This window comes from Epinephelus moara, chromosome 10 (assembly GCF_006386435.1).
Source record: "Epinephelus moara isolate mb chromosome 10, YSFRI_EMoa_1.0, whole genome shotgun sequence".
Classification (NCBI taxonomy): Eukaryota; Metazoa; Chordata; class Actinopteri; order Perciformes; family Serranidae; genus Epinephelus; species Epinephelus moara.
Genome location: NC_065515.1, coordinates 16642707 through 16667701, shown reverse-complemented (window position 1 = coordinate 16667701; position 24995 = coordinate 16642707). Strand labels below are relative to the sequence as shown.

The 24995-nt window shown below is 41.5% G+C and overlaps 1 protein-coding gene across 1 annotated transcript in view; it reads right to left on the bottom strand.

The window, feature by feature from the left end:
- Positions 1–12985: 12985 nt before the first annotated feature.
- Positions 12986–24995, bottom strand: part of arhgef18b (rho/rac guanine nucleotide exchange factor (GEF) 18b) — a 57234-nt gene continuing 45224 nt past the window's right edge. Inside the window, exons 31-33 of the mRNA XM_050055270.1 lie at positions 16286–16637; positions 14260–14403; positions 12986–13785 (exon numbers count right to left, since the gene is read on the bottom strand). Coding sequence (XP_049911227.1) covers positions 13457–13785; positions 14260–14403; positions 16286–16637 — 825 coding nt within the window. The 3' untranslated portion in view covers positions 12986–13456. The remainder of the gene's footprint in view (positions 13786–14259; positions 14404–16285; positions 16638–24995) is intronic.

Genomic DNA, 24995 nt, shown 5'->3' with positions numbered 1-24995 from the left:
TGCACCCAGCTTTGTCTCATTCTGGTGTTTGGTGTTGCAGCAGTTAGTGGCCTTTTGCTCTTTTGGCAGCGTCTTTCAGTCTCCACTACCCTCCTCCTCCTCCTCCTCCTCCTCCTCCCTGCCTCTTTACCTCCTCCCCCATCAACAGCGGCCAGACAGCCATCCAACCCTGCCAGCTCTGGTGGGAGGCTGGCGACTGCTCCGTTCCAGCTCCTAAATCAGAGAGGCTGTGTTTAGATCCCCCCCGTAGAGCAGCGCTACACTTGCGATGAGCTCTGCTGCGCTCCACTCTTCCAAGATGAAAGAGGGAAGTGCTGAGGAAGCTGCACGCAGTTATCCTTGCCCCTGTTTGTCCGTTTATTGCTGAGTCTGTCAGACTTCCAGAAAACATTCTTCCTGTTCTCCTTCATCAGCTAATATTGCATTCAAGAAAGAGACGATCAGGGACAAAGAGTGTTGTGGTGATTCTTGCAGAAGCACTCAAGGAAAATATCAAAGAGCACGCACTGATAAAAGACACAATAGCATCTTATTTAGACAGAGAAAGCAACTTGCCTCTGCTTTTGATGATGCTGAAAGGCTCGCAGTGGAGTGAAGTGCACCACCCTGGGCTACATTCTTCGAAAGGGACAACAAATCCTCACAGAGAGTTTCTCAACATAATACAGGGAGGTTTAAGTGCGCCATTAACAAAAGTGCATCTGCTTTACCTGATACAGTGAGACCCCACAGCTCCTTTTTACTCACTTTAGATTCGTTGCACATCACTGGCCAGTTTTAAGGGCTTTCTGCAGGCCTTTTGTTTCCTTTTACTCCAGATATACACGTATGTTTTCTACTTCTTATTCCCATTTTCTTAAAAGCAGCGAACATATTCCCTGATGCACTTTCAGAAACAACTTTGATGACGGTAAGAAACTTTTACACAAAGCTCCTGTTGGGTCTTTCCAGGGAGAAACATAGCTACTTTATTTGCCCACATCTTCACATTCTGACATGGAGAGGGTTTTCCATGCTAGCTGCCAGGAGGCTATTTGTCTTGGCACCACCAACGTTTGACTTTAGGTATAAAAAATGTGTGTGAGTGTGCGTTTTGTGTGTGCATGAGGGGAGTTCTTTCTACTTCTTTGAAAGTGCCACAGAGACCTCCCACACTGCATCAGCCTTGAACAATACTGCATCCTGAAATACAGATGGAAAACGCTCAAAGCTGTGAACAAGCCATGCACCGATTTAACAATGTTAATTATTGTACAGATGGAGAATTTCCCTATAAAACTGTGAATGGGTTCTTGTTGGTGATCAAACAACTGCCATTCAGACTACAGGCTTTATATAAAGGGAATTTCCTACGGTCATTAGTGGAGCAATTAAAGGTCTGCTGTGTAAGATTTAGTGGCATCTAGTGGTGAGGTTTCCGACCTGAAACTTTGTGCCAAGTGTGTCAATCTGGTCTCACTCTCAACTTGTCAAATACACTTTTTCCATTACCACTTTTGGCCCCACCGAGTCAAACCATGCAGCACCAGTTTGTCTTTTCATCATCAGTTAAGGTGCACTAAACTACACCGAGCCATGCCAGATATAGACCCTCTCTGGAGTAGGAACAAAAGACCACGCAACTGCCTCCAAGCGGGTAGCAGTGACGTCTTGCCGACTGCAGCCAACCCCCAACAAAACTCCTTTTCCCCCCGGAAACAAGTGTGTGTTGTGAGACTCAACTCTTGTTTGTGCAGGAGACCGAAGAGATAAAGCAGTTTTTAAAAGTCTCTGTATGTTCAGCTCTTTGTACGTTGGAACCTCTAACAGAGTCTTTGTGGTTTGGAGTTTAGTTTCTCTCCTGTGGCCTTTTTTTATTTTTCATATCTGCTATTTTACTGTCTGATGTTCACTTTTACCTGTATAGGAGTTTGTGTTAAGTTACTGCTGATGAAAACCCAATATTTCCTTATTTTGCTTCACAATAAAAGCTTTTACATAACAAAAATAAAGGGGGACTTTTATTGTGAAGAATCTATAGGAAATGAGATGTGTTAATCCAAGAATTAGCGGAGCTTTGTTAGCGCCTTTCCTTCAATAAAAACAAGCCAGGAAGGAAGAGTAAAAGCAGAAACAGCCACAGTGAGATGTTGATGAAGAGCTGCGGACAACAGGCTCTTACTGCAGCTCTGCAAACAGCTCACCTCCATCAGGTAAACTTTTTACCTGTCTAGCTTTGTGATGGAAGAACACTTGTAGCAAAATAACAAAGGACTTTAGCCATTGATTAGCCTGCTGCTTTTAAATGTCATCACTCAAGACCAGTTGTCATCAGTTAAAGAAACACCTTCAAGTGGGTAAGGCTGTTGTAAAGGAGACGCAAATCCCTGCTGCGTAGGGCTGATGTGCAGAGTTAACCAAGCCAAGTCAAGCCCGCACATCAGTGTGGACAAGGGTGTGGACAAACGCACCTGGCAGCGGCATTTTTGATGCACCAAGCAACTGCTTTGATACACAGAGCGAGAAAGTCCACACAGGGTGGGCGAGTGGAGGTGGATGGGTAATACAAACTCCGGAGACTGCCTTTCATGTTCCCTGTGAAGTCAAAAGTGAACAGGTTATTTAAGGAACAATGTAGTATGCTAACATGTGTAGCATACTATGCTGGTGACAATTTTTTTTTTTTCAATCTAAACACAAGCTTCTGTTGCCTGAGCTTAATGGACCAGGAGCCAGGTCCAGCTCACAATATTTTCTGCAACCTTTTTAACCATTATTATTTCCTGTTAGCTTATACCTTGGGCCATCACAAGTTGATAACAAGCACAGCACAACTCTGCGCCATTTGGTCTCAGGGGGCCCAAAACCCATTTTTGGGAGATGTTTCTGGTGAAATGATGTCAAATATGAGGGCACTACAATGGCATGAATAGTCACACAAGCATGAAATTTGGCAAAGAGTATCCTGAAACAAAAATGGAAAGCAAAATAAGACTTCCACTCTATATTTCAAAATATCACACACATCCCTCAGAATTAGAGATATAAATATAATATACGGACGTAAACCTAAAAACAAGGTTTAGCTTTGTTTTAAGTTCATTTTGAAAAGAGACTGTACCTATTAATGAGCAGAAACTGTACATTTCCTGTGATAATGGAAGCTGCAACAAGCGTAAACTGACATGCCATCCCTGAGCATCCAAAATTGACGCTGGAGGGGTACCTATAGCATCATAGTTTGATGTGTGGGGCTTCTGACCAAGTTAGGAATGAAGATGTGTTGAGCATGTAGAAGAACTATGTTGGCCGACATGAAGACACAAATGGCCCTAGAGCCAGGGTTTCAATTTGTCTGTTCTGGGCTACTGTAGAACAAAATGGCGGACTCTGTGAAAGAGGACCTGCTTTACAAAATTGGCTCATCCGAAGGTAACCAAAACACAATAATTCTTCATTTCAGGTAATTATACACTAATGGAAATACATGTATGGATATTATACGTTAGAGCCATTTCTAGCAAGTCCTAGTTTCCTGTTATTTTTTGAATCACTTTAATGCACCACCTGATCAAAGGCAGGTGTGCTGAAGTGAGCTTGGAGCGTGAAAGACGCCATGGGGTTAGTCTTTACCCGCTGCCTATTTGGCTAATCTTAGTTTTTATTGTTTGATGAAGTCATTTAATACCCCATTGATTTGAACTTTGTTTTGTAAAGGCCTGTGTATCTGGGGAATGTTTTGGGGGGATTTTTGTTTTCATTTTTTTTTTAAGCGCAACAGTCAAGACAATCAGTTCATAGTGTCCCATCCTGCAAATCAGTCAACTCATAAGTCAACTGAAGCACCCTGGATCATCAAACAGTGAGTAAAATTAAACCAAAGACAATGAGTTTATCATACCTCCCATTATGGCGTCTGTGGATGGCTATTTTTAAACTTATTTGGAAGCTGCATAGTTATATTCTATTTCTGCCAATAGACACTCATAAATCCTACGCATTGGACCTATTACTTATCTATTCTGAGTTTTGTAGTTTGCTGTTTCTCTGACAGTGTGCTATCATTTAGGTTTAGCTTTGTTTTTAGCTCAGTTCTGTAGTCACAGCTAATTGTAATGCTGTTTTTTTATGGATATTATACATTTACATGGTTCAGTATATTTTGTATGGTTAAACAGACACCATAAAGTCAGATTCCAGTCTAAGTGTCTTTGGCATCGTAGATCGTGCTTGAAATATGAACAGACATCACAGTGGTATCTTCTCCTCTCTACTAAGCAAGAAAGCAAATATGCGTAATTCCCAAACTATTCCTTAAATCCTAGACTAAACATTGTTTTGTGATCAAATGATTTGTCACCGTGAAGCTCAGACAGACTACATGAGAATCTAATGTGTTTACTCTTCTCTGAAACACGATGATCTGTCACAATGGCAGCATTCATCGCTTCCTGATGCCGTGTAATCAGCATACAGGCACATGGGAATAAAACTGGAATGACCAGAGTCACCAGGCTGCAGCTGACTGCAAAACGCAAATACTGTGAGCACAAAGAGCAAGTCAGCACAGAGCACACTTCCTTTATAATCCATCTACCCCCTTTCAATTCACCTGAGGCGTCTCTCCTGGCTGAACAATAGCCCTCCACCTGATCTGATTTCTACCTGGCATAACCTTTCTCTGTGGAGGCCTTTTCAACATGACCCCCACACAGGGACTTCCTTTGTTGATGAGAGATGGAGGATCAGTTGAGCTAACCGGGGGTACAATGATTCTCATTCATCCGAAGCAAAACTATGAAGCAGACAGCATGAAATCAGTCTGAGTTTACATATCGCACTTTGCAAGCCATGAGAAATACCAAGCGTCTGAGGACGACAGGCTGTAAATACCTACACACGGCTGTTTCAGGCCACAGACCTTTACTGTCCCGCTCTTTATCTATCACTGATAACAGCTGCAGCCCGAAAAATTCAACCCTTATCTTTTACCTTATCTTGGACAAACGCCTCTTTTCCAGAATATAGCCTGCCAAGGAGGTTATGTAAGCAGAGTTTGAAGCAGCCTTGGCTGAGACACATGTTTTTCTGCTGACTATCTTCCTGTAAATCACCTTGGGTGTTAGCGAAAAGGAGAGATAGAGTCCACTTTGTGTCTTTTCAACAAGAGGATCTTTGTGTCAGCCAGGAGTGATGAAACAATACTCAGATAAGCAGTCCTGAAGAACATTCCTTCATAACATCACTTGAAAAAACAGCAAACTGTGAGTTGAGGAGGATACGTTCTGGTTTGAAATCACTGCTGATGGAGGTTAAACAGGGTCCTAGCCTGACCCCAGTAAAGATAAACTGGAGGAGTTGCAAATGATTAACAGGATAGCAGAGCAAAAACACTTTCATGACCAAAAATCATGTTTAACTTTTAAGGTACTTCCGTAGTTTGTTGTGGGTCTGTGACAATGTCCACCACTTTAGTCCAGACTGAAATATCTAAAAAAACAGCTGGATGGATTCCCATTTAAAGTTTTTACAGACATTTATGGTTCCCAGAGGATCAATCCAACTGACTTCATCTCAATGACTTTAATTGCTTCCTCTAATCAGCTGTCTATTGGTGTTCACTCTTCTAGTTATCCAATCAAACTTCGCTAAGATCTCTACCAGCCAATCAGGATGCTACTGCAAAATCTTAAACCTGCTCTCTCCTCTGCTGCTGTCAGCTGTTTTTTTAGGCAGAATTGTTGTACCCTCCCCCACCCTGTTCACCACCAGCTATTGTATCCACTTCTCCATCTTTTCCACATCTTCTCATCTCATCTTCACCACCCACCATCACCAGCGTCTCAAAGAGGACAATATCTGATTTGCCCTCATTCATCTGAGGGAAGTTCTGTGCCATCCAATTCTTTGTGTCCTCGAGGCAGATTATGAGACTGGCAACATTGGACTTGTAGTTAGGTTTGAGAGGGAGATACAGCTGTGTGTCGTCAGCATAGGGGTGGAAGGAGATGTTTTATTTTCTAATAATTTGGCCGAGAGGAAGCATGTACAACAAAAAGAGAATAGGACCCAAGATGGAGCCTTGAGGGACCCCACAGGAGAGAGTGGCTGAGGAAGAGGAGAACTTTTGAGTTTGGGTTGAGTTGAGAGGCGGTTATGGAAAATGAATGAATGAATTGAATGAATGTGACTTCACCAGTCAAAGTTCACTAAAGTTGAATTCCATGCGATGCAAAGATGCAAATTTGCTTTGCCACCGGAAGCAAACATTTAATTTGCCCCTTCACACATAGTGAGTAGAACTGAGCAGGATCGTTAATTTCACTCCTGTGCGACTGAACCCTTTGAACCTTTTTTCTTGTGAACTGCTGGGCAAGTATACCTCATATCAGAGGTAAAATTATGATAATCAGACCTCTTACCAAAATAAGACAAAGGAAACCTCACAACCGATGACACGTGCAACAGATGACGAAGGTCGGAAGTGGACACTGCTTCAATTAGAGGGGTCACAAGCCAAAACCTCTGAGTTTAAATTGTGGTGTTGCTCAGCACGCAGACTGAACTCTTTAAACGGCCTAATGGCTAATTCCAACCTGCACACTGCCAGCATGCAGAGGAGCTGTTAGATCTGAGCATGAGACAAAAACAAATACAAACCAACTGCTGACACAGAGTCTATCAAACAAAGATTTGTCTCAGCGTTTTATGAGCCTGCAGGGAGGTTTCGTCTGCACGTCTGTCTCTGCGGAGCATCTATTTGTTTAACTTTGTGGTGAAAAGTGCCTCCAACACAGAATAACAACAGCCAAGGCTCCTGACTTCCTGCAAGCTGCATTACATAAAATGCCTCTGAGCTGCGAGGCGGTCGAGTCGAGGAGGGCTGGAGACATTGGATGAGAGGGGAAGAGACAGGGAGGGAGACATGACACGGGCAGAGCAGTGGAAGGAACGAGACAGAAACAAAGACGGAGTAAAATGTAGCTTCCCTCCACAGGGGAAGCAGCCTGGAAAAATAATTGTTGAGAGGAGACAGAGGAAAGCCACTAATGACAGCAGACAATAAAAACTGGCCACTACTGTAGCGTCTTCCCAGCCAGAATGACAATAACGCAGGAACTAACAGCCCTGCTCTTAGCTAGGTCTACAGAGGGATTGAACAGCCACAACCACAGCACCTGAAAATAGAGCTTTGTCTGGGAATAGACTGTTATTAGGTCGTCTAAACACAGGGTCAATAACACTGTTAGCGCACCTCCTAGACACTGAGGAATGGCTGGGGTGGTAGCTAATTGGGTGGTCAGGATTATTTTGACAAGCAGTGAATAGAAATCTAAATAATGAGACAGAATTATATGTTACATGTGGTAGTTGTTCAGGGGGAAGAAAGAGACAAATCCTTGTAAACACAAATTTACTCAATGATAATCATCGCATGCTTGACTTTTGCCTAAACAGCAATGATCCAAGTATGCAGCAAACCGAAGAATTAGCGTTTGTCGGCCGTGATTAAAAAATTCAGAAGACAGCAAGAATCATTTCAAGACTTTTTTATTACTAAACTCTCTCTAAGGCAGCAGTTTGTGTCCACAGGTAGTCCTAAATGTCTCGCAGTGAATAAAATAAAATGGTACAAAAATCAGTTTTGCTGTGTGCTACAAACATCATTAGACAGCTCTTGGTAAATAAAAGTTCACAGACAATAATAATAAGCATTACAAACATTCATTTTCCCCTTCAAGTATGCTACTATCCAAAGTGACTAGTGTAAAATTGGCCGAGGAAATAAAATATGTTCATGATTATTTACACATAACAGGTCCAATATGAGTGCGTGTATAAAAAGGAAAAGAAAAAAAAAAAAAACACGACTGGAAACAAGTTGGTTAGAAATGTTTCCGCTGTGTTTTTGGTGGCAAGCATACACACACAGACACACGTACACAGACACACACACAGTGATGTGACTGACTGGCTTCCAAGTTTTAAGACAGAGCAAAGAGGTTCAGCATTTCAGTACAGCAATAGTTAAGACTTCAGTTGATTCAAACAGTGGCACCAACAAGACAGCGTCCACCCTCGTCTCGTACCTGGAGCAGAACTAAAGTGCTCTTACGCCACTTCTCCTGCTGCCTGTTAACTCTCACTCAGAGTTCAAGTAGACACTTGGAAATACAGGAACATGGACAGACGTGGGAGTATCTCAAAAAATTAAGCTGACATGTCGTTCTTTACTTTGGGAATTGTAGTTTGACAAAATAATCCCAACTCGAGCTCCGCTTAACGACTTTTTCCGCAGCTTTCAACAGCATCACATGGTCTTCATTAGCAGATGGAGTTTGCTCACTTGTCACAACACTCGAGATCAGCAGCTGTCATGATTTCAACAACAGCATTTTTAGGAATTGTAGCTTGTAAGGGCCTTTAAAGACATACTTCACTGCTGGAAAGATGATCTTTTAATAAAACTAGGCTGTCTGTGCTGCAAAAAGATGCAAATACTTTTTAAAAAGCAGTGCTATGTGACCAATGAAAACAGAGGAAAGGGCTGTGGCATTCGCTTTTGCTCAAGAGGTAGAAAACCTACAACTACCAGAATGCACTGCACTGTACTACTGATAAATGCTCTCGCTGGTGGGTGACATAATGCGAGCTTGCACTCTAAAAAATGATTCATTGGGTTGGTGGATAACACTTAAAATAAGTTTTTCAGCAACAAATAATAATTTTTTTTTTTGACATTTTTGAGTAGGATGGCATTAAAATAAATAAGTTAGAATATCTTAAATAAAATAATTTGACCACTTCACATCGCCACAACTGTTGGATAAATATTAGGTTGGTTCAAACCATTGGAGTTTGTCAAATTTTAAAAGACTCATAGGACTGACTCAAAAATGCCAGAATTGGAACTACTTAAAATGATGCATGCAACTTGTTATTTTAATCTTTAAAAGTTGCACCAGTGGATTCTTTTTTAGAGTGTGGACGTTTTTCCACAGGAAACAAATGGCGGCCAACTGGTGACAAACAATCTGGCAATCGTATTGCAGTCAAACGGTGAGCTAAGATATGTCTCTGAAAACATTTTAGGCAAGAAATATGCTGTACAGTAACAGAATTTTGGTCCATACTTTAACAGCACTGCTCAGTATTACCGTTTGATCTCATTTTTTTCAGCCTCTGTTTTTACAATACAGGAAATAGTATGGTGTCCACTTCCTGTTCACTCTAGTATTACAGCTAAACAATGGTCAGCACTGGCTAGTTTTACCGTTTGATCTGAGCAAAAAGAGGCGGGTCTCTCTTTCGATCTGCTTCTATACTCTTTGTGTCCATGGTGGCGGGCATACAAAAATACAAAAGTACAATCTGTAGTTCGAGCAACAGCACTAGAGCCAGCAAAAATCCATGTGAGCTGAGAGATGAGCAGGGAGATCTGGGCACTGGTAAGATGAAGTTTACCACAGTTCATTTACACATATTACCCACAGTGTTATGATACAGAGCTGGTTGAAAATTGCAACAGTATCCCTTTAACTATGCTGATGAAGACCATGTGATAGGGTTGAAAGCTCAAGGTAAAAAAGCTAGTAAGTGGACACTGAGTTGAGATTGTTTTGTTCAAGTCTAGAGGAATATTTAAAGGGCTCAACCCACTGAAAACCACCAAGTGTGTTCACATGCACATTGATATTACATAGTTGTTTTGTTAAGAGATGGTGCACATAAATATCTTCTAAGACAGTTTCGGATGAGCTCATATCCTGAGCTGGGTTGTGTCTCTATAAACCGGAAAACAGGGAACGTCGACGCCCCATTTGATTTATTGTTTGTGTATTCTGGTTTCAAAGTGAATCTCTGTGTATAGAGAGATATTTCAGATCTGGACATGAGGATTTAAAACAAGACAAACACACAGCAAACCCAAAAATTAGACCCGAGACAGGATATTAGCTGGACTACAATGTGCTGTAAACACACTCGTGATGGACACTCCCTGGAGAATGTTTTCACAAGTAATAAGACTCTGTGGATGACCACACAACCAGCGCAGTGTCACTTCTCCTTCATACAAGAGCACACAGACAGGAACCCAGTCAGCCCAGCGTGTCTTTGGTTTAACCAACTGAAACAAGCAGATGATTTAGTTTTCACGACTGCTACATAATCTTGGTGAAACATCACTCATGGATCGCGGGAGAAAGACGACAGACAGTGCACCTCGGCTTCAATGCTACAACATCGACACACATCAGGAGATTAAATATGCACACCTTCATTTTAAGTTCATTCAAAAACAACAGCAACAACTGATTGTGGTTTCATTAAACTGCCACCAGTCTACCCCAAGCAAGGCATACCGTATCGTACATACACACCCATGTGTGTACTTTAAGTGTATATACACATATGCACAAACCGACTTTTGGCTGACTTTTGCATCATGATGCACGTCAAATATCTCTGTTCCTAATACAAGAGTGTGTAAGAGGGCAGCCGGTGCAGCGGATATCACACACAGTATGTACAACAATATACATAATATACAAAAACACTCCAGCTAGTGATCACAGCTTCAGAGACAAGCTTACTTGGACAAAGACAAAAATCTTCTGACATTTTTCCCTCCAGAGACACAAACACATCAATGTGTCAACTCCTTCATGATTTAAAGGGTTATCACGTATGTACAGAGACAGGAAATCACATGGACATCTCCGTATTTCTTCTGTGAAGACAGATCAAGATTGAAATTTCAGACAAAAGCTGATAGTCATTTTTGTTGCAGGACCACTGCACTCGTCACAGTACCGCTTTTCAGTCAAGCAGAGATTTAAGACGCAGCTAATGAAATGTTATCAGCAATCAATAAAACACAACATCGATGAGACCTNTATATATATATCTCAAAGATATACTGGCTCTGCTGAAATGAACCCATCCTGCCAAGTCAGCAGAGACAGCTTTCAAAAACGTGACTCGCTGAACTTTTCATTTCCTGACTTGAGTGAAAAATTAGGCCACGGTCCATAACCTTTAAACTGCTTCAATGTTCCGACCACATTTCTCCAGAATACTGTACATACTATATATGTGTGGTTAAAGAGGGAGGATGTGTAGTTTATAATATGATGCATCACATCAGTGAAGCCAATCCAGAATAACAGGGACTGAGAGATATAAAACAGTGCTGACACCAGTTTTAACTCCAGTATGCACAGTGGGGCCTTACTGTCAATATCTGACTCATCTGGAGATAACACATAGAGGCCTTTATTTTACTGGATCAACTAGTGCAAAATCAGAAAGTCATATTTCTGTTATTATGATGATGGGTTAAATATTTCCAGTGCATTTAAACTCTGTATGAAACTTGTGATTATTTTTGTCGTCTTGAAAGTTTATAACCCCAAATCTTCTCTCTTTTTTTTCAAAATAAAAGTTAATTTTGCCCTTAAAACAACATGCAGCATGAAATGTCATGAATTACACAGTGCACTACGGTTCCACTTAAATGGCAACAGATGTGTTTCTCAAAGATGTGTCTCTTAAAGGGATACTTTACATGAAGTGGAACAAACTCAGCGAGGCTTTTTTGATGTCTACACGGTGCAGTGTGCTGCAAAGATGAGCTCATTTCCTACAGGGTCAAGAGCAGCTCTGCTAAAAGTTTGGGAAGTATATGACATATATATCACATATGTTTGTTGATCTTGAAGATGGCCCAAAGGTCGAAACATTATAATAATTTAAGTACATGCTTAAATGTACATATTTATCTGTTGTAAATTTCTGTATTAAATTATGCAACAAAATGTACTTGTGAAATGTTTTTTAGGAATATTATTAATGCAAGAATAATGATTGCACAGTAAAACCTGTGTGTTTTTGAGAATAATGCAAGTAAAGGCCTTTGCACACTGAGTCCATTTCTTTCCGATGCATTTTTTAAATCCGTCATCTGAAAAAATCGTTATGCAAAGAAACCTTGCAAACAGATTCTGATGCGTTTTATTGTTGTATTTGTTGTGAAAATTCCTAATACGTGACAAAATCAAAAGACACATTTCCTCCTTTCCTTTCCGCCTCTCTAAACTGGAGTTACCAGTCTGGCTGTCACCACTCCCTCCGTCTTTCATTTGGCACCACAGCTGCATGACAGAGCTAAGCTGTCCTCCACATCTTATGTGTGGTCTACATCCACCTCCTCTTCATCATAATCCACCTGAATGTTTCTATCTGACCTGTTGAAAGTGAGCTGTCTGAGTTATGAAATGATTCTGTGCACCCTGTTCCTCTGTCTTGTCATGGCTGTGTCCCGCTGCTACATTTTCTTCACTGATTCCTGGTCAAATGTCTCTGATGGATTTTTAGATGTGTGATAATTTCGAACAAAAAAAACAGACTCAGTGTGCAAAGGCCTTTGAGACACAATTTCAAACTATGCAGACATAATAAAGGCTTCCCTGAGTTTGTTCACTCTGCATGAGTTGGGGAAAAAAATTAATTTGCCGCAAATTGAATTCTCCCTTATTTGAAACGAATTATTACACACCAGTCTGAAAAAATAACTCCTGTTTCAGGTTTCACAACCAGTGGCAACACTCGAAATGTACTCCACCGTTCAGCCTTCTGAAATCAGCGTGGTTAAGAAGAACAAGAACAACACAATGAAATGAACCTTCAAAAATTTTGACACATGTAAAACCAAACGAAAAACATGTTGTCCATAAAAGCTCATTCATTAGTCTGGAATGGAGTATTTACATTGTGCAAATGAAACATCAAGCAGAAAGTGTTCCTGTATTAAGAGTTGGATCATTTCTGACTTCCTGTTGAATCATTTCTTGCGAATCCAGGTCCAGAAGACGCAGATGGTTAAGGCCAGAGCGCCATCGCTGCACCTTTCGCTTTTTTCCCCACATCACAGACCAGCCTGACCGGAGTCTGAAAATCACCCGACCATTTTTCTTTCATATTGTCCTATTCAGTCAAATCAGCTCCCGCAGCTAATGTCTTTGGATTGGTTAAACTTCATTTAACCCTTTTCCAACACGTTAGAAGAAGTCTTTGTTTTCCTCCTCATACTTGTTGTCCTCTTGAGTTAAAAACTTAAACTAAAACTTAAATAAAAAGAAACTGTGGCATCTTAAAAACATAGCAGTGTTAAAAAAGAAATGTCATCTTTCCTTCAAGATCATTTTTTTCTTTCTGTGTGGACCACAGAAGTGCTGACAAAGGTTCTGCTCTCTGCTGTGGATTGCTGCTGTGTAAAGATACTTAAACCGTCTTACCTGACCAGCCCTAAATAACACCACAGCTGCCCACACTCAACAACCATCAACATCACATTATCGCATTTAAGTGGCTTCTTGGAGGTTTACACATCGTTAATTTGCAACTATCCCATAATTCTCTTCTTTTTTTTCTGTTTTTGTGATTAGTGGTTGATCTGAGGGCAGCAGACTGCAGTTTAGAAGAAGATGACGTCCTCCTTATTGAGGTCCTCTGTGGCGATCTTGTAAGGTGGCGGCATGCTGTGGCTGTGAGTGAGCCCGTGAACATTTACCTGGACATGTGCCTGAGCGTTGGGACTGTGGCCCTGCTGCTGCAGATGTGACGGGAACTGGAGGGAGCCGGTGCTCTGAGAGTGGGGAGGGATGGCGGGAGGCTGCACAGAGGGCTGAGGATGAGACTGTGAAAGAGGCATGGGGGGCTTCTGGACATTTGGAGGGTGGGAGGTGCTGATGGAGGAGGTGGACTGGGTGTCTGGCCCGGCGCTGTCTGGGGGACTGAGTTGATCTGTCGGAGACATGCAAGAAAGGCTGTTAGAGAGCAAGGGATTAATCCAAAAATAGCATTATACACTGAAATCTATCATCTGAAATCCTGCCTCAGCAGTAATTGTGAGGGCAGAGGATTAAAGTGTTAAAATGTCTGTGTCAGCGGTACAGCCTGCCATTAATCACACTGAAGCATGTGAAACTGATAGGTGTTTACACAGGGTGAGGCATGAATGTAAGCTTGAGACAGGAACGTGATCGGGTGGGGTCCGGTTTGCCCAGGTGGAGAATGTGTGCGTCTCATGTTTGTGTCTGTGAGAACCAAGTTTAATAATGCAGCAGGCAAAGACAGACGGGAGGAGATTGTGTTTGGGTTTGTCCCAATGGAGCGAAGGAGGAAGTGTGTGTGTGTGTGTGTGTGTGTGTGTGTGTGTGTGTGTGTGTGTGTGTGTGTGTGTGTGTGTATATAAGCAGTTTGTGTGTATAAAGGTACCTGCGTGCTGATGCAGGGACTGAGGCTGAGGAGGGGCTGACAGCGGGAGCTGCTGGTGGGGGCTGATGGAGCGCTTGGCCTTGAGGGCGTTGTCGTCTCGGGCGGACAGCTTCAGCGGCAGCATCTGCTTCATATCCACTGAGGCTGAGAGGAGGAGGAGGAGGAGGAGGAGGAGGGGGAGACCAGGGGAGGGAGAGGAAGAGGGAGCAAAGAAACCGAGACAAACAGAGACAGAAGGTGATTTAATTGTAAAATTAGATTGCATTGGTAAACTAGCGCGGCCTAGCCTCTCTCTCAGGCTCCGATTTGATAAATCAGAGGGCTGACCCAATTTAGACAGCTAATGTGATCCTAACGAGCCACTTAAATCATGCTGATCGGGTCAAGCTCATGTCAGGAACAGATGGCTTGTATACCGACAAAGAGTGGGTGAGAAAAATTCATTTTAAAACCGATCATGCTGCACTGTTATACATCACCTGCAAGAATAAGAGAGGAGAAAACCTCAGTGTAACAGGCGCCACATTGTGAAAGAGCGTACTGTTATGATAATCTGATGTAGGTATGAGTTGGCAACTGATGCACTGTTGGTGCAAGTGTAACAGAAAAGTCACACACCTCACCCTCTCCTTTTACTGCGACACTCCTCTGTCTTTGTTTTCTTTGTACTTAAAAGATGAAATCATCATCCTTTGTATGTTTACTCATACAGACTATTCATTCACACTGTATGTGACATTACAGGGCTGTTAAAGTCCCATTAAAATATCAGTTACATGATATTATTTATTTATTCATCCTTTATTTAGCCAGGAAGGTCTCACTGGGATTCAAGATCTCTTCTTCCCAGAAGTCCTTGGCATACATGCACGCATATGCAAGAAAAAAAACATTGTATTTAATATGTAGATGTACATTAAAGAATGCACGAGAGCTGCAACGATTAGTAGTTAGGATGTGTTGTTTTCCTGCCTTCCTTTGTAGCAAACTGAATATTATTCATATAAGTTTTGAGCCGATGTCCAGCCAGACTGATGATGTCATCATGAGCTGTAGGAAACTGTCGTGCATGTTGTAAAGAACCAATGATTCATTGAAAAAATAAAGAACAGAACAATCAAAAATGACAGTTACAGTTAGCTGCAGCCATAGTATGCACATCTATGAATGTGTACATTAGGGGCTGTATCTACTGAACCGTTGTTTCCTGAGGCGATCATACTTTTTTATGATCCAATATTTGGGCAAGAGGGTGGAGCTGTGGACACTATCGACTTACAGCCTGTCATTCAAAGCTGTTCACCTTTAATTAGGTGTAACGTTAAGCCTTAATCAAATGCAAACAGATGAGTTATATATTAAAAAAAAAAAAAAATCTGTACAGTCATCATGACGATGGGAAATAGCTAAAGAGACCAAAACTGTTACTGAGAAGTTGGGCATTTTAACATGGGGGTCTATGGGGGGTGCCACTTGGGTAAAATGCTGTGCTTGACACTTGTCCTACCTACCTAGCCGTCCAGTCAAACTGGAGGGACAAAGACCAACTGTCACATCTTACACGTACGAGTGCTGAACACTGACAATAATGGAGGAGAAATATATCTATATATTGTGTATAATAATATATCTTTCCCTAATGCCCCATGTAGAGCAGCAGGTCCATCCTTTCTCCATAAGTGCTTCAGCCTTCCCTTCACCCAGAGCAAAGACTCTACCTTGCACTGGTATTTTGTGGATATTCTGTATCAACCAGAAACAATCAACTGTCTCGACTGAAAAAGTGCTGCGCCACTAAAGCACTCTCAAGCACTCCCTGCCAGCTATTTCTTGGAGAGCGCCAGGTTTAAGAGCTGGAAAAAAGGCAGCTTTGGTATTTGAAGGGCCTTACTGACTGTTTGTAGAGCAGACTCCGTGTGTACAGATGTGTGTGTGCTTCAGTTACTGTTGATTAATTTTTTCGGCAGATGTTCAGAGATGGAAAGGTACACAGGTGTGACCCTAACTGTGAGGTCTAACTCCTTACCAGTGCTGTCTGTGCGATGTGAGGCTTTGCCTATCTTGCCTCCTTTCCCTTTGCCGCTGCTGAAGGCAGCCAGCTTGGTGGGGATCTGCTGCTGCACCCCCACCAGTTTGTGCTGCTGGTTGGTGGTGCTGAAGAGGTGAAGCGGCACCTCCGTCTTTAGTGGCAAGGTGGAAGAGCTTGTGTCCCGCCGCAGCATCACTTCAGGGCGCTCTGGATAGTCGGCCGGTGCGACAGACAGGCTGGCGCGCACCAGGGGCTTCTGAGGCAGCGGCAGGTCGCCGACAGTGGTGGAGGTGTTGAGGCCAGAGGACAGGAGCAGCTCCCCGTTCAGACTGCCGGACATAGGAGCCACCTGGAGGAGAAGAAGACTGGATGTTATCTGCTGAAAGATGACTGAGGACTTGTTGTAAACATCATCATATAAGACTTCAAAATCAGTATTCAAGTTCAGAGAGGATGTCTTCCCAACTCTGCACTGTAATTATCCATATTTGTGGTCGGATTCAGTTTAGAATCGCAGTTGTGGAACGTGGAGTTTGCATGTTGTGTGTGTATAAGCAGCCTGCTGTTAGCTATGTATGAGAGTATATTTCTGAAGACAAAAAACAAAACAAAACTTAAAACAGCCTAAGAGTATAGAAGACACACACACACGCAGATACGCAGTATAAATCGTCTGTGCGACGCCGTCATTACAGAAACATAATCTGTTGAGGAGCAGGGTATTTATGGGCTACAGAGGGAATCAGAAACACATGCGACTCTTTCTGCTGAGCACACACTTTGGTAAGTTTGGTAACAGGCTTTTGATGTGTTCCAAAAGACTCAAGGACAATGCACGCACACAAACACACACGCACAGACACACACACACACACACACAAAATGAGAAACATAAAACCCTTAATAGTCCCTGTGCACATAAAGGCGTGCCTAACAAAACAGGCAGGGCTGTTAGACAAGCAGGGGAACAAGAAAATGGCTCTCATGACATCAGTGGATAAAAGACACTGACTGCATTGTCCACTTAATTACTAGACTGAAGGAAAGATGATCTACAGATGGAGTCAACATTATCATCCAATCTGCATTCAATCACATTGACCAGGAGGATTTCGGCAACAATGGAGTGGTGTAGGGTTTGTTTGAGTTAGTAATCCCACATATCCTGCATCACATGAACTATAACAGGCATCTTTTCACCGTGCTTAAGCCCTTCTACAGAACTGTGACTCAACATGTTGCATAAAATGTATCACACATCAAAATTAAAAGTCAAAACATAAAAAAACTGGCAATTTTTGGCTGTTCAGCTTTGGTTATACATAAAGCAGTGTTGTCACATTACTGGTATTTTTCAACTTTGATACAATACCTTGAAAAATATTAATGTTCTATACCATTTTCAATTTCATAGGGAAATATTGGGGGCATACAAGTTAAAATGTCTATCAGAAGATAAATATAACAAGGCTATAACATGACAATGACGACTTTTCTTTTCTTGGTGAATAGCAGAGAACATAAGAATGACAACAGCAAACATTATCAACAAGAGAGAGTGACAAAGAGCAGCTGGTACAAGTCTATCGATGTGGAAAAATGAGACTTGAAACCGTTTCAAATATTTAAGATCGATACATATGATAATGATTTTTCTGACGACTCTAACATAAAGAAAAGTGCTTGATGTTTTGGCTGATTACAGCCAAGAGCTCATGAGAACATTGAGATTAGGGGGATTTCCAGTCCATTAACAAAGACTGAATGCTGAAATGATCACAATCATACAGAATGTAAAACTAAAACATTTCCCTGAGAAAACTCTTAATTATTCTGGGCCAAAAATGAGTGACAGAATCCAGCTATTTCAGACACACCTGCATTTCTGATCATGTCTATTAACATGTATTACGTCTTTTAGTTGCATTAAATGATTTTTTTTTTTCAAATAAAAAAAACAAAACAAAACAAGCAGTCCAGGTTATTTCCATTATACCAATTTTAGCTTAAAGCAAAGGTGCAAAACTTTGTGCATGACCTTCCTTTCTGAAAGAACGTTAATATAAACTCAGTTGTTAAAACTTTCCAAAATCTGTTCTGATCATAGCTGGACAAGTACATGTGGGTTTTTGAGCAGCCATTTACTAATAATTTCTCTTTTATTTATTCTCTTTTAGATCTTTTATTAATAAAGTTTCACAAATAGTAACATTTTACAGAGACGCTGTTGGTTTGAATTTGAATCTCAGCTGCGTTGAAAAGCCTCTGAAACATGTGACAGTAAAAATTTCATTTCAATGATAATACAAATGCATTATTTATGAGAAATGAAATATAGATGTTGCACTACAAGTGACTACAGTAGAAGGTTTTAATAAACAACTACTGGTTATTAATGTGAAATGATGGTACTGACTAGTGAAACAACTTTTAATCTGTATGTTTGATTGGTTAAATAAGCAAACTAACATGACAAAGCTGATAACACAGTTATCATCATATCATCTATATCTGACATTTTAAGAAATAGGCCAGTATCATCATGATAATGCAACACCAAACAAACATGAGTGAGTCTAACACCAGTTTTATCATCAGAGATGTCTGTACCACATGGTACATGATTGATGAGGATGTAGAATACTTCCTGTGGAGAAGAGGAACACATGATGACAGTGTTTCACAAGGCATGAAGGGCAAACTCATCTGACTGTGACTGTGTGTATGTGTGCGCTTCCCCCAGTTGTAACAGCAGAGCATGACAGGCCCTGAGGCAGAGAGAGGCCCCTGCAGTGGGAAAGTCTCCATAACTCCTTCCCTAAATCTCCCCTTTCTTCCTCCCCTTCATCATTTTTCCTCCTTCAGCACTCACTCATCTTGGCACACAGATGTTGCATTGTTCCCAGAACAAGGTGATCGGCTTTAAGCGGCACAAACAGCAGGTTTCCAGGGCAGTAAACTGTGCGGAAGCTTCAGAGCACAAAGAGTCCTGACTGACAGCTCATAAACAATTAGCACTGGCTGCCTTCCAGAGGCTTCTGTTAATGACAGGCCTGGACGAGCTAATTATACGGCCAGGTTCCTCTCATCCTGCAAACTGCCTGGATACTCCCATATCATACATATCTCCACTCACTGCACAATGTGTCGCCTTGTACACAACGTGACACCAGTGGGAAGGAGATACTGGTTGCTGAAGCTTACCTAGACCAGCTGACGTGTGGTAGTGAACATGTGTGAGATACTGACTTGAGTATTAGTTTCTATGGGCCATGTGCAGCTCTGATCTGTGCTGAATTAGTGAGATTAATAAACACTGCAGCCTTAAATTGGTCTAATCCAAAATCAAATTTTGTTCAAGTTGTTCATACAGCTTACAAATGTGATAATTATGCAGAGTAAATACTGTTCTTTATTAAGTTTGGTGATGAGCAATGATTCAGTGTCAGGACTCCTGCCAAAAACTGCAAAGTGCCAAAACTGGCTCCAAGAGCAAGCCAATCCCCAGAGACCTCCATATTAAAATGCCCAACTTTACAGCAGAAATAAACATGCTTACAGCCTGGTACACAACAGTTTTGGCCTCTACAGATTTTTTTTTTTTTTCTTTTTACAAAAGGAAATCACCTGTTTAAACAGGTTGGTGACATGGCGACAATGCTGGTAAGGTAACGTAACCATAGCATAATCCAAAATTCACAGGGCACAGGCGTAGTTAATTGTAATGTTCTGGTTGCACTAAAAGACCCTCTGACGCAGGGGTGTGAAACTCATTTAAGTTCATGGGTCACATACAACCCACTTTGACCTCCAGTGGTCCACTAAAACCATTACATAGTGACCTATAAATAACAACCTCTTAAAATGTTTCCCTTATTTATGTAAAGAAGTCAACTGTGAAAATGTTCATCCATTTACAAAACTAATGATGAACAGCCCACGATAACCTCAGAAAATGTGCAAATTCAACAGTATGTCTCAGTTTTTCCACTTTCAGTCAGTCGACTACTCACTTTTATTACACTGTTTCAAGACAGAAGGCTGATACAGATTCTTTTGTACTGAAGCTGCTCGTTGACAATATTTTGCACAGTGTTCAATAGCTTTAAATCTGACCACAGAAAGTATTCATTGAATTTCAGTATCTAGTGTTTCGACCCGACACTGCTTAGCATTAGTATGAGGTGTGCAAAGTCATCTAGTGGGTCGGATTGGACCCTTTGGCGGGCCGGTTCTGGCACCCGGGCCATATGTTTGACACCCCTGCTCTAATGAGTACGATTGTCAGTTTTTCAAGGGAGTTCATTTTGTTTTAATGGTTTTAAGCCTTCTTTTTGGTAGCAAAAATTAGCATTAGCTTTATCACAGTTAACCATAGTTTTAAATGCCTCGTGCTAACCACGTTAGCAGCTAGCATTAGAGTTATCTTCACCATCTCAACCAAATATGGTCACTTCCGACTCAAAAAATTAAAGATGTCTACAATCCAAACTTGAGGATTCAAAATGGGTTCACGAATCAATTGGTGACATCACAGTGGCTACACCCACTTTATACAATATATGGGGACATCACATTAGAGTTGAAGCGATAAGTCACTTAAAGAATCATTTCAATAACCGATTAATCTGCTGAGTCATTTATCAATAAAATAAAACTCCCATCATTCTCTGATTCCAGCTATTTTGGTCAGACAAGACATTTGATGATGTGATTTTGGACTTTAACATTTAATATTGGACTCCTAATGTTTTTTAAAACTATAAAAAATAATGATAATGTGCAGATTCATTAATAATGAAAATCATTATTAGATCACATTAGCCGTATCTCAAGAAACAATGTCTGGAAACAAACAAAACGCCCTGAAATCTTCAACTTACTCTATATCCAGCCACTTATTTCTTTCACATGGGTAATTTTTTGGACAATATTTTAGCTGAAGGAGGCCACAGAACAGTACTGCATACAGTGCGCAGCGAACAGGTGGGATAGCTTCAGTGACAGATGGCGTAAAAAGAAAATATCTGCCCTCGAGCTTGGTGTTCTGTCTTAGCCTCTCAAAGCAACTGCTACCGGCTGATTATAGAAGAGGCCAGTCACAGGCATTTAGGTGTGTGTGTGTGTGTGTGTGTGTGTGTGTGTGTGTGTGTGTGTGTGTGTGTGTGTGTGTACATGGTGAGGGTGTTGATGTGTAAAGGGTGACTCTTCAAGGGTTTTTCAGACCCCGTGAAATAAATCAGCCTGGAGGCTGAGGCCAAAGAGGGGAAGAGATAACTCAGAGTGTGAGAAACACAGATACAGGTCACCGTTTATGACTGACCTTTTAATGTTTCTCTTGAACTTCGCAAATCTTGGCAGGTTTTTAGCAATGTTTTCTGTCATGTAGTTACTCACGCCAGGTGGCAATCCAGTTTAATAATTTTCTGCTCTTGCAGGCGAAGCAGGAGAAAGGGGCACTCGTTAAACTGGATGCTTTGCCTAAAGGCACCTCAAATAATTTACTAAAGACAGCAGGAGTTACTCATTGACGCATTTCCTTCCACAGTAGTGCGGGTATTGAACCTTTGACCTTGTAGTCTTAAGTCCAGTCCGTATTTTTTTTTATCTTTGTTGCAGTGATTCTTGCTATATTTTGCAGGTCATTTCTCTTCTCGACTATTTATTGTCAATCAAATCCCTAGCTCCAGCTCTAACCTTGATTATGAACACGTTTTGTGACTTTGCACTCACAGGACTATTGAGCAATCGGACCCGAGGCTCTGTTGGGGTAGAGCCAAACAAAAAAGCCTGAGCCCAATGCATTCCTTATCAAGAGGCCAAATGCGATCACATGAGATAACACATAAAAGAGAAGTTCCTCTGATGTTAGGACATGCCGCAACTAGCACCGTTCTTGTGCAAACACTCACATATGTTCCGAAACACACAGGGAGGCATGTATTTTTTTTTTTTATGAGGTCTAATCATAGCTCCACGGGTTTGCTGATGAGTCTTAATGTTGGGTGCTGGTGATTAAATGTCTGTTGATATCAGGCTGGCCCAAAGCCTGGAACAGATCCTGAGGTCACAGCTGATGAAAAGACTGTTTGATGTGTTTGACGCAGAGGGGGAACAAACCGCTTCCAAATCTCCCATTACCGCAGCCAAGAAATTCCCACAGCGCAGCCAACAGTATGGAGCTGCAACCCATACATTCTGAGTGTGTACAAAACACACAAACACACTACTTAGCTGGTCTGAAACAAATATTATGGGCATGACTTAATGGGGTGATTAGTCTCGATAGGGTCTAAATTTAACCTGCTTCAGGTTTTATCTTGCAGTCCTTGCAACAAACAAACAAACCACATAACAATCCTATTTACTGCCACTGTTTCAGTAATGGCCTCTGTAATTACCAGGGTCCCGCCATTACTCATCACAACAGATGAGGTCAGTCCAGCCTGAGGATGTGGTTTTCAAGAAGTCCCTGTGAAGTGTTCTAGGTACTGCTCAGAGTCAGTAATGACATGAGAAATGCAATAACTCATGTCAGCTGGTTGTGTTTGTGTACGTCTTGAGTTAAGACTCCAGTTAACTGAGGACTGAGGCACGTCTCTGACAAATCTTGTTACCATGAAATCTTTGGGATGGTAGATCGGCAGCCAGATGTCTCAAGATGTTATGAGTGAAACTGCAGTAGATGAATAACAAAACACTGGAACACTCAGTTGCAAAAAAGCACTGTAGCTTTTTTCTGGGGGGAGGACGAGTCCGGACTTGAATGGATGGCGTTGTGTCATCTGTCAGTTACTTCTCTTGAATTAGACCAAGAGGCACTGGCAAGTCCAGATAACTGTCAGGCGTCGACCAGGTAGGAATGTCAGACAGCAGAGAGGAACAAATGACATCACCGGAGACAGCCTTGATCAGAAAAACACATCGTCCCATGTATGGAAGCATGTGTATCAGTGCAGCCCGTCAGCTGATCTGTCCAGATTCGTGGAAAACAGAGATCCAGTTTGTACGTGCACTGACATTTTTTATTTTCTCAAGAAGCAGAAAAAAGAAGAGAAGCAGAAGAACACACTGACTCATTCATTAGTCATAATTAGGTGTGTTTTAAACGGCCTCCACCTGATGACAGAATCATATGTGTGACTCAGGTGGTGGAGCTGTCATTAATGTTCACGCTCCTCTCCCTGTGATCAAATCCAGATGGCTTGTTTTAAAAATGTACCCACAGAGCAGAGGGACCAACACTCAATCTAGATTTGACTATAGAGGGTACTGTTTACTCTATAGAAGAACACTGTATATAAAAAATATATATACTAACAATCTCTGGGTTCATGATTTAGGGCCAACTAACTTACTCGCTTATAGGGGTGTAAATGACCAGTTTCATCACGATACGATATTATATCGATTCTTTGGACAATGATATGATGTTTTCCGATATTACAAAGTCTGCAACGATATGATTTCGATTCAGTACGATTCAGGGGTCTGCGATCGATATTAGGCGATATTAAATGCCCATTTAACACAGTCTGTTATAGAGGATGCTGCCACCCCTTTCTTTTTTATTCTTGGCCATACAATGCATGTTTTTTTTAGCTGAACATTGTTAAAACAGAGCAGCTAATGTTGCTTTAGCAAGAAGTTAGCGAGGTGAGACGCTCGTCCAGGCAGGTACATCTTGTTTTATCTTGCAAAGTCATTGTTTACATACGCCATGTGCTCTGTTTGTTGATCCTTATTTGCCCCGAAATCCAAATTATTTCAACTCTGCTGATTTATTTACCAAGTAACATTATCCTCATCCTCTTTCTCTTGGCTGCTTGCCATCTGCCTGCCACTGTTTGACAGTGACACAGACTTTCAAAATAAAAGCCTATGTTAAAGTAATGATATGGATCGCTGTTATTGGATCGTACTGGCTTACTCCTTCTTTCGTCAAGCCAAGCTGGTTGCTAGGTAACAGGAACGCCAAGGGGTTGGGGCGAGAACAACTGGTGATGCAAAGACAAAGTCTGCTTGGTTTTATTGACTTCAAATAAGCTGTTGCCTCCCCTCATGTGATTTCTAGTTCTCTCGTTTATGTTTTTCATCATAGCATTATGAGTTATGAGTTTTGTTTTGTCAGGGTTTGAAGTTTAAGTTTTACAGAAAATTATTGGTATCATGGTATATTGATATTGTAAAATTACATTGCCCACCCCCATTAGTGACACCAGAACAGTCACGTTTGTCTGTAACTACTTGGTCTGATGAGAAGATAAAGTCTTATCAAGATAAAACTTCCCATGCCTCAGTTGCCCTTCCCTCTCACAGAGAATGCCAATCAACCAAACTGTGACCGTGATATGGGCCTTTGAAAACACTAAAGGCTGATATTAGGTAACTTTACTGTAGCTCCTTGGAAGGTCTGTTAGCACCAGGCATGAAATTACAGTCAGTGGATCCTTCTCAAAGCTCCTCTCCCATGAAACTCACAAACAATGACCCGCATTGTGCTGCAAGGAGAGAAAGAAGGATAACACCATGAGGAGAGAGGAGAAGCAGAGGTACAGAGAGGTGAGGAGAAAGACTGCTCCCTGCATAGGTGGAGATGTATTCTGTTGTATGCGTGCTTATCATTTGTGCATCTGTGAAGCAGGCTGTGTGAGCTGAAACCTAGGCTTCTTTTCTACCTTAACTCAAGAACTAAATGTTCCTTCAT